The sequence below is a fragment of the Gallinula chloropus genome, assembly GCF_964237585.1.
Source record: "Gallinula chloropus genome assembly, chromosome: 12".
Lineage (NCBI taxonomy): Eukaryota > Metazoa > Chordata > Aves > Gruiformes > Rallidae > Gallinula > Gallinula chloropus.
In genome coordinates, this window is record NC_140097.1 from 14,964,378 (window position 1) to 14,974,434 (window position 10,057).

General features: G+C 57.7%; 1 protein-coding gene across 1 annotated transcript; it reads right to left on the reverse strand.

Moving 5' to 3' along the window:
* Positions 1-10,057, reverse strand: LHFPL4 (LHFPL tetraspan subfamily member 4; the record flags this gene model as incomplete). The annotated part of the gene is made up of 4 exons (XM_084269564.1): positions 1-9; positions 257-273; positions 466-702; positions 9,652-10,057. 4 exons carry the CDS (start codon positions 10,055-10,057, stop codon positions 1-3), a joined length of 669 nt encoding a protein of 222 aa, XP_084125690.1.

A 10,057-nucleotide genomic window follows, 5' to 3' on the forward strand; every position in this document is an offset into this window, starting at 1 on the left:
TTATATCCTCTGTGGGGAGAGCACAGTGTGTTGGGGCCGGAGTCAGGCACTCCCAGCTCCACCATCCCACCACCCACATATGCCGTGCTTGCACCTGTCCCTATCACTGCTTAACCCAATCCTGCTGCCTCCCTTGCCCCCACGGCCCTGCACAGCCAAGGTGTCCCCCCCCCCGACACAGGGCCACCCAGTACAGTCACACCCAGGCACCACGCGGTCAGGGCTGGGGAACAGGACAGGGACGCTCAGGACTTACCGCAGTGCCGACAAAATCTGTGGAAACAGAAGAGAGGGCATCAGGCAGGGCAGGAGCTCAGCAGCCTGCTCTCCCCGACCCGGCCCACCTGGCTTTGCAGGTGCTGGTTAAGCCCAGGGGCCCCTTGCCCAGCTGCAGGCTGCTGGAGGGACAGTAGGCTGTTCCCACCCAGGATCCCCCCCCAGGACCCCCAACAACACAGCGCTCACCTTTGCTCTCTGTCTTGAGCTCCTCGTGCAGCAGGTCGTTCTGCCGGTTCCCGAGGACGAAGGCCAGGAAGGAGAGGATGAGTGCGTTGAGGATGCCGATGATGGCCAGGATGTAAGCCCAGCGCACGGAGCAGTCGCCCAGGGAGTACTTCCCTGTCTTCTCCCCGCACATGTCCCGTATGGTCTCTGCATCCCAGCCGTCAGGAAAGATCATGCAGCCCAGCACCAGGCAGAGCGCTGCAAAGGGGAGAGGAGAAGCAAGCATCAGAGGGGATGGAGAATGGCTGAGCCCCCGGTCAGTGCATGAGTGCAGCCTGTATCTGCTTTGGCACCGCAACAGCCAGGCAACACGGTGGGTGACAGCCACCACCCAGGGATTGCGTTTGCATGCGGCTGCACCAACCCTGTCGCACACATGAGTGGGGACATCAGGAGTTTGGTTTCTTTCAGCATCAGCCCCAGGACCAGCAGTGCCCCATGAGGATTTCTCATCACAGCCAGTTCCCTGTGCACAGAGAGTGGCTGCGGGCAGAGCTGCCGCCTGCCAAGAGGTTGGTCATCCCCAGAGCGCCTGTGTCCAACCACCTCGCAGCCCCATGGGCACCACCACTCCCAGCAGGCTCACTTGCTCCTACACACTCTATGCCAAGCAGGGAGACATTGGGGAGCACCAGGACGAATGGGAAGGGAAATGCTGAGACAAAGCCCACAGCTGTCAAGGTAAGGAGGTGATACTTTTTCTAACCACAGCCAGTACAAAAGCTCCTCGCCCTGTATCAGCTGGGAAGGATAAAAATAGTGACGATGCTGTAGAGAAGCTGGGGTGTGCTGTGAGTATTTTTGTCTGGAGTTGGGAGAGAACTGAGAGGCTTGTGCCCACACGAGTGACAAAGTGCCTCCCTGTCCCTCATCGCTGGAGGGGGCAGCAAACACCCCACCAGGCACCGAGGGGGGCATCCAGTGTGCTCTCGGGGTGCCGACGTGCGCTTTTAATCGCTCTCGGTGGGGGAGCGGGCGCAGGGCATCGCGCTGGGGCTCGGCACGGCCCTCGCAGCCCAGTGAGCTGTGCTGGCAGCTCTCCCTGGGGAAGGGTGGGGACACTGAGGCAAGTCGCCCTCGCAGCCCACACACCAGCACGTGTGACACCCACCAGCTGCTGCCACCGCGTTGCTGCTGATTTACAACCAGCACCGCATGGCTGCGGAGCGCGGTGCACGCGTGAGGAGCCGGCAAGCCAACATCACCAGGGATACCCAGCCAAGCATGGCCACGCTTTGGGGAGCTCCCTGACCCCTGGGACTGGCACAGACCAGCCCCCCTGCTTTGGAAGGAAATGGGTGCTGATGCTGGGCACTGTACGTGGGGGAGCAGCAGACCTGTGCCAGGGACTCTCCTTGGGAAAGTGGAGGTGCCAAGAGGGTCTTAGGACCCGCTGAGCTCCCAGTGACACAGCTGTGAGAAATGCTAAGGAGCTCTGTGGCCATCCCTGGTGAGGGGGGTGGCCAACAACCCAGCCTAGAAACAGCTACAGCTGTAGGAGCTCTGCCAAAAGCATCAGAGACAGAGGAAAGCATGGTGATTGGTGAAGCAAGAGCTCCAGTGGCCTGGGTGGGCAGCAGCCTGAGGCAGGCTGTAGGAGAAGGCAAATTTAAGTTAAAAAAAACCCCAAAACAATGCAAAATCGGGTGCAGATTTTACCTGCAGGGGCTCAGGCAGGCTCTTGGTTTTGGTGCACAACCCTCAGTCATCCCTTTGCAGGAACAGAAGAGCAGCTCCTGGTCCTTCCCTGGACTCTGCAAGCATCAGTATTGCCTCTGCAGTTCTGAGCATGTATTTAGGCTCCAGGTGGATCTGGCTGCCCTGGTAAGGCAGGAGCTTGCCAAGAGCTCGTCGCTCTGCAAACACTGCAGAGGCACGAGGAAGGGTCTCCCAAGGACATCAGCAGGTCCCAGACGTGGTGGGATGGGGCAGTGATGCTGGAGGCAGTGGGTTAACGTGCCAGAGGGCTATGGCACTCGGGAAGGACACGAGATGGAGTTTAAGGCAAAAGCAGAGAGCAGCTCAAAGAGGCACAGGAAAAACACACAGCACATGAGCCACTGCTGCGGTGGGTTGTCACCACACAACCACAGGGGACAGGCAGTGATGGTCACTGCCAGGACCACCAGGACCAGCTCTGACAAGCATCCTCCATTTCTGCTCTCTCCTGTCCCCATGTGCCTGCTTTTTGCTGGCAGCAGGGCGAGGGGGAAGCCTGTGCCCTGGCCTACAGAGCAGCTCTGGGACCTCTGCCTGAGACCTCCCAGCCAGAGAGAATTAAACTATGAATTTGCTACCAGGGCAAGGGAGCACTCCCGAGTCACCACATGTATCCGAACACCTCTGCCCGAGAGCAACCGGCCTCTTCCCCATAAGCCCCTCGCTGCTCTGCAGCCCCCTGGGAAGCAGCCGTGGCAGTGCCATGCCACCACAGGTAGGCCCTTTACCAGCCAGGAGTAGCCCAGCACTCTCCTCTTCCTGCCTGTCCTACGTGTTCCCAGCAGCAAGCCGAGTCCTCTGCTCTGTCACAAGCAATTCCCTTTTCTGTGTGTCCCCAGGACGCCCGGTGTCCTGGAAACACCTTCCCATGGCTCGCAGCAAGGACTGACACCAAAGTGAAGAGCAAGAGCAAGGAGGGGATCCCTGTGTGGTTGACAGGCCTCGCAGGCGCTGCCCTTTTCAGCACGCCCCTCGCAGAAGGTCTGACGGCTGCGAGAACGGGGCTCTGCCTGCCTGTCCCTCTGCCTGCGGCACCACTCCACCAGCACCTGCCTCCAACCACCCCAAGGTCCCTCACCAACCTCCAGGATAACCTTGGGGCTTGTTCAGAACATCTCTATCTACAGCTTGCGGCTGCCTGAACAAGGCTGAGTGGTGACTCCTCCAAGAGCTGCTATTAACAGGGAAGAAAACCAACCCCAACCCCCCCAGCTCCCATCCATTTTGTTTTTAAGTCCTGTTCCTCTGAAGGTGTGGTGCTGGTCCCTACACATTGCTGGCACCAAAGGCAGCCGGCCACTTCCTCACAGCCCACGGCTGATGCCCTTCCCCTGGGCCCTGGGCTCCAACTCCCTCTTCCAGAACTTTCCCAGCTGGAAAGACATATTTGGGACTGGGCATTTCCGTGATCACTGGGGCAGGGTGCATGCAGGGGGGGGATGATCCAGCTGTGGTTTGCAGTGCTACCCACAGGATCCTGCTGGGGCTCAGCCCCAGGGGGAGCTGACATTCCTCAGCTTGATTTGGCAGCAGGTTCATGGCTCCCCACTCCTCAGTGGTCCCTTGGCAGGGTCTGTCCTCTAGAAGTGCAATGAGCATCTCACGGGCTGTTGCTAGCCTGGCAAAATCAGTTAACTGAAGAGAAGGCAAGGCTCTGGCTCCCACTGCAAGCCTGGGGCAGGATTTTAGCAGAGATGAGGCTTCTCCTGGCAGGGTGACATCCCCAGTAGGTGTGTTTAATCTGGAGGATCTGAGTGACCTGTGTGTTTGCCACCACGGTAATCCCAGCACTGCCCCAGTCCTGCACCATTTTTTTGGTTCTAATTCCTGCAGGATTCAAACCTGACTTTCTTTTTAACCATTTTTGCTGTCTAGTTTAGTCTGCAGGTTTGGGTGAAGACTGTCTGAACCTGCTCTGGCCTGCCATGGCTGGGAAGGGCTGAGGACATGCCCTATGGCTGAGAGACGTGGTCTCCCCACAACCACAGGGGGAAAACCCATCAGCTGCTGGGTGCAAATGGGCTTGGGGACAGCAAGGTGTTTGTCCCCATGGGCAGCAGCTCACCCTCCCTCAAGTTCAGCGAGCTGGCTGTCTCCTGCCTTTGTGCACATCACTCCCACCTTCATGGCAGCCATGTCTCTTTCGCAGGGGGATTTTGGGGACATCCCTGGCCCTCATGTCTATCTTGTACCAATGGGAGGAAGCTCTGGGTGCTGCACCCAGGTGCTCACCATGATGCTGATGGCACACGGGGGGGTGCCCACTGGGATCCCTGATACAGTGCCCCTGGGCACGGCACACCAGCCCTGCAGCCCTGAGGAACAGGGGCTGTGCAGCACCTTTGGGGTCTGTGGTGGCTGCTGCTCACTAGGAAACCTCCTGAGAGCTGTGAGGAAAGGGAACAAATGCAGTCTCCCCCCAGCACCATTTCCTTAAAATAGAAATCCCTCAAAGATGCATGCAAATTAAAGGCAGCGTGCTCGGGACAGCCAGCACCGGCCATCTACATGGAAAGGAGCTCCCTCACGGCATTTCGTTCCACAGGCTGTTTCTGAGCCAAAAAATCAGCAGGATTCAGAATAGAGTTATGAGTTTACATGAATCAGAACTGACAGTTACTTTATCTGGAACAACAGTTAAGGGATGTAAGCTCCAGGACACGAGCAGCTCCAAAATGCCCGGCTCGGCCCCTCCCTGTGGGTCTGCAGGCACACTGAGCAGCTGCTGGGGGAGCTTTATGCTGCTTTCCAAAGTGTGGGGCTGGCTGCTGTGGGGCACAAGGCGCTGGATGGACACCAGGTCTGCTCCCATCCCCGCTGCACGTCAGGAGTGGCAGGGGAAGGAGAAGGGAAATCTTCAGATAAAGCTTTGTTGGGGGGTGGGATCAGAAGCCAGGAATTCATTAAATGTAAAGGGTTCTTTTTTTGAAGTGATGTCTTCTTTTTGCTGCAAGGTTGGCAGGTGGAAGCAGTTCGGCTGCAAGCGTGGATATCGGCACTGTTTCTCCCTTGGGCTGAGAAAGTAGCTGTCCCAGTTACAGTCCTAGCTGGTTTGGAGCAGTAGTGCCTGTCTCTCATCTTGCCATTAAGAATTTCAATGAATGTCTTTTATATATCCATGAAAACAATTTATTTGAAACCCCAAACTCTCTCTCCAGCAAGTCCCAGTTGGGAAGATGAGCCCATCCCGATGCGGCTCAGCAGAGCCACCACTTCACTGCCGGCACCAGGGAGTGTGTTGTGGCTGTGGTGTTTGCTTGGGTCAGACCCTGCTCTCCCCTGAGGCTGCAGCCCCACTGCCACACAGCTCAGCCAGTGCTGGGAACAGGCTTCTTAACCACCACTCTCCAAGGACGTGCCAAAATGAAGTCGTGCAGCTGCACCACGTGAGGGGTCTCCGCTCAGGCAGTGGGAAACGCAGCTCTGGTGCAGAAGATGCAGCCACTGACCCAGGCTCTGCCTCTACTCCTGGTTCACACACCAGTGGGTGGGAAGGGTCAAGCCCAGAGGTGAGTGTAGCTCCAAAGGGGCTCTCCCAAAGGGGAAAAAGGCTAAGCTGGATATATATTGTCACATTCTTCATTGGGAAAGGTGCCTGAAGTGGCAGAGTTAACTCCAAAGCACCATGAGTAAAGGCAAACCACAGCCCCATGCAGATGGCACGGCCCTGGGTAGAAAGACACCCCAGCTGTCACGCTTGCGCTCAGCCTAAGGCTGATGGAAGGTCTCACCACACCAGCTGCTGGACTTGAGCTGTGGGGAAATGCCTTTTCTTGTGGCCAGAAGAGCAGGAGTACCAGGGAAACACCTTCAACTGTGGCCAGTGACTTCCTCCGTGCCAGAGGGACGGTGCTCACCTGGCTGCCTCTGACCCTCAGCAGACTGTAAGTACAAACCCGAAGCCTCCCTGAAGACAGAGCCCAGGAGCCACTCGGCGTGACCGAGAGGGTCAGGCACAGGAGGCCTGCGGGTGCCGTGTCACACAGGGGGGGCTGCGACCTCTCCCTCTGCCCTTAGTGCCGGACACCGGGACAACTGTTTGCAAAGGGCAGAGTTAACTCGAAGGGTGAATGTGCCTTATGTTATAGCAGAGAATTAATTAGGGAGCTCAGGCTCCTGGGCAGCCTCCTCAGTGCCTGGTTGTCGTGGTGGTGTGTTCCTGTGCTCTCATCTCAAGCAGATGACAGCTACGTGGTCAGTGGAACAGAGGCAGCCACCATACCTGCCCCTCCACGGAGGGTGCAGGAGAGGGAAGGCCCCCACAGCCCATTTCTCTTCAAGCAGCATCTCACAGGACTTCCTGAAGGAGCTAACCCACTAATGCTGAGGACTGGGGTGGCATCAGCGTGCTGCCAGTCACACAGTTGTTGACGTGCTCACGTTAAAGGCCCATGTCTGGTTTTGTAACAGAAGGATTTAGCGAAATCTCCAGTTTTGCGTTCCTGGGATTTTGAGCAGGGCAGATGGCTACGTTTCTATTTGCGATAAAGCAGAGTCTTTCCCCTTAATTAGATTCAGTTTTCTCCTAGGGGGGCAGTGGCTTTTCAGCTGGAGCTTTCTGTGAAGTTCTAATTAAACCCTTCCTTGATTATCGTCCACTAATTAGACATTGACAATTTAAACTTTTTTTTTTTTCTCTGAAAAAGACACTGGCTGCCCGAGCCTCCTCCTCCCCTCCTCCCCCACCTTCCTGCTCTTCATTTTTCTCCTCTGAAGAGCCTGTTCGTGCCCTCACTCAGCAGCCCTGTATACTGCACTGGCCATCCTATGGGAAGAACCCATCTCTGCCCCATCTCTCTGTCTTTCACCATGCTGTTCTGATTTTCACCAGTGAGACTGTGAAACTTTGGGCCTTGATGTTGGTTCTGCTGTACTGGTGGAAGGTCTCCTTCAGCTAAATCCTCACCCAGGCAGGAGGAATACATTTTCCTTCTCTGCCCCTCCAAGCTCTCTGCTCTGGCACAAGCCTCTGGCTTCCCCAGCAGTAAATCTCTGAAGCTTGCCATCACACTGTGCCGGAGCCCGAGGCATCAGGCCACATCCCTGCCCTACCCATGCAGCTGCCCTGGCTGTGCCCAGGGAAGTTCAGCCCTGCCTGCCCCCCTGAGATGAGGCTCCCTCTTGGCAGGACACACTGTGCCACCTCTCCTCTGCGTCCTGGCCCTCCATGATGGTGAGGGTTCTCACAAATTCAGTTGTGTGCAACATAGGTGTGGCCAGGAGGTGCAAAGTGTGAGTGGGAACAAGTTCCAGGGCAAGGAGAGGGGTACCTGGCTGTGACAGCCACAGGGTGCTGCCCTGGCCACCCAAGCCTGAGCCAGGGCAGGGCAGAGGCACTGAGGAGGAAGCCCAGGGCTGCCTTTGGTGTAGAGCACTCTGCCAGACAGTTCCCTGCACAGCAGCAGCACTGGCCACTTGATTAAGCTGCTGACAATCAGAAGGATTTGGGCTCTGAGCTTGCCTTAAACCAGTAAATCTTCGGGACAGGGAAAATTAAAGATAAAGGAATTTCCTGATAAGCCAAGGCAGCTCCAGTCTGGCTGTGGTCCTGATCTGGGTGAGGAGAGGTCAGGCTTTCCAGCCCAAGCCAGCTGCAAGGGAGAGAGCTGGGCTAGCCACAAGCCCCTAACATGGGGGGGGTGGGGGCTGTATCCTCTACATCAATGACTAGGGCCCTTCTCCCAGGGGTGTCTGACTCGGGTCCTTTCATTAGGAATAAAGGGGAGCTCTGGCTCTATTCACACTTTGAATGCAGTGAGGAGTAACAGTGTCTTTCTACATGTGGTAAAACTGGAGAGATACAAGGCAGTGAAGGGTCCTGCTACCAAGGGAAATTCAGCATCTCTTCTCAGGGTCTTTCTCTGAGAAGGACAGAGCCTCTGTGGGGACAGCTTGGAGGTCTGTGCCCAGGGGCATATTTGGGATCCTTATGACCTTACACATCTGATCCCCTCCTGGGGAAAAGTCTGGGTTACTGTACGGTGTGTCCCTTTGAGGAATGAGCCTTTGAGGATGTCAGGGTAGATCTATGGCAGGGTTTCTTTTGTGGAGGGAACTAAGGAGGATCTATAGACTGGGCCACTTTTGGGGGAATGACTGGGCTTGATGCTGTGGTGATCTCTGAGGAGACAAGAAGGTAAATGCACAGCATTCCTCTGGGTCAGCCCTTCTGTGATGTCGGAGGGGGCTGAGGCCCAACATCTCTTTAAGGGGAATTGGAGGGTCTGTTTGTGCACAGGTGCTGTTACAGGGTGGGGGGTCCACACCACATCCCTCTTGCCAGTGATGGGGTCCCTTCAGGGCCTGGGGGTTCTCCTAAAGTGGGATCTTGTGGAGGCAGACTTCCTCAGGGATACCCTTGGGACTGGGTAGACAAGAAGACCTGTTGTGGGGTGCCCTGGGGGGGAGATGGGTCCCCAGACGGCACATCCAGGGTGTGCCAGGGCATCCTTACAGCTGGTCATTGATTCTGTGGGACAGTCCACGCTGTAGAGTGTCCCAAAGCTGGTCACTGACTTGGATGTACTGAGGTGTCTTGAGGCTGATCCCTAGCCCCAGGTGTCCCGGGGTGCTCCAAGGCCAGTGCCTGGCCCGGCTGCCCTGGGGCACTCCAGGCTGTCCAGGTGCCCCAGTGCTGGTGCCTATTCTGAGGTCCCCCGAGGTGGGCCCCTGATGCAGCTTTGCCACCACGTCCCAGGGAATCCTGTAGTTCCCTGGCATCAGATCTTGCCTGGGGAGCCCTGAGTGCCAGTGCTCAGAACAGGTGCCCACTCCCAGTACTCTGTCAGTGCAAGTACCTGGTCTGGGTGTCGCAGGAAGCCCTGGAGTGCCCTGGGGACGGTTCTTGGCTGGGATACTCCATGGCCCCGCAGCGCTTGTACCCTGTCCTTGAGCAATCCTGGTGTTCCCCATGGCCAGCCTCTGCCCAGGGAGCTCCAGGTGCCAGTGCCTAGCATCAGCAGCTGGTCTGAGTGCTCTGTCAGTGCTAGTGCCTGGTCTGGGCATCTCAGGAAGTGCTGGGGTGCCCCGCGGCCAGTACCTGTCCAGGATGTCCTACGATCTACAGCATTTGTACCCATCCCAACTTTCTCAGGTATTCCTTGTGGCCAGGGGGCTCTCCGGGTGCCAGTGCCCAGAAGAGGTGCCCAGTCCTGGTACTATGCCAGTGCTAGTGCCTGGCCTGGGCGTCCAGGGAAGCCCTGGGGCTCGTTCCTGGAACCATGGCCCTGCAGTGTTTGGACCCAGCCCAGCTTCCTTGAGCAACCTTGGTGCCTGCAGCCAGGGGCCTGGGGGCATCCGCCACCCACCCTTGGGGCTGCTGTCCCGGCAAACCCCGCTGTCCCTCGACACCCCCCCCCACGCACCCCCAATACCCGGAGAAGGCCCGTCGGGGCCGGATGCCCGCCGGGGGCCGGTGCCGGTGGGTACCTGCCAGCAGCTGCATCCAGGCGCAGATCTTGTAGACGGTGGCGGTGTTGCAGAAGAAGAAGAGGGCGAAGCAGGTGATGCAGCCCAGCGTCAGCACCATGGACAGCAGCACGAAGAAGGCCGCCGCCTGAAAGGCGCCCGAAGGGATGGTGCTGAAGTCGGTGAAGGAGCCGCGGCACGACAGCTCCCGGCCCGCCAGCCCGCTGCCCACGCAGTAGTGGAACAGCCCGAAGTAACCGGGCTTGGGCGTGTTGACGCTGTCGCCCACCCAGTAGGGCTGGATGAAGACCACCACGTTGATGATGGCGAAGCAGATGGTGAAGATGGCCCAGAGCACGCCGATGGCGCGCGAGTTCCGCACGTAGTTGTCATGGTAGAGCTTGGAGGCTTCCTGCGAGGGCAGCAT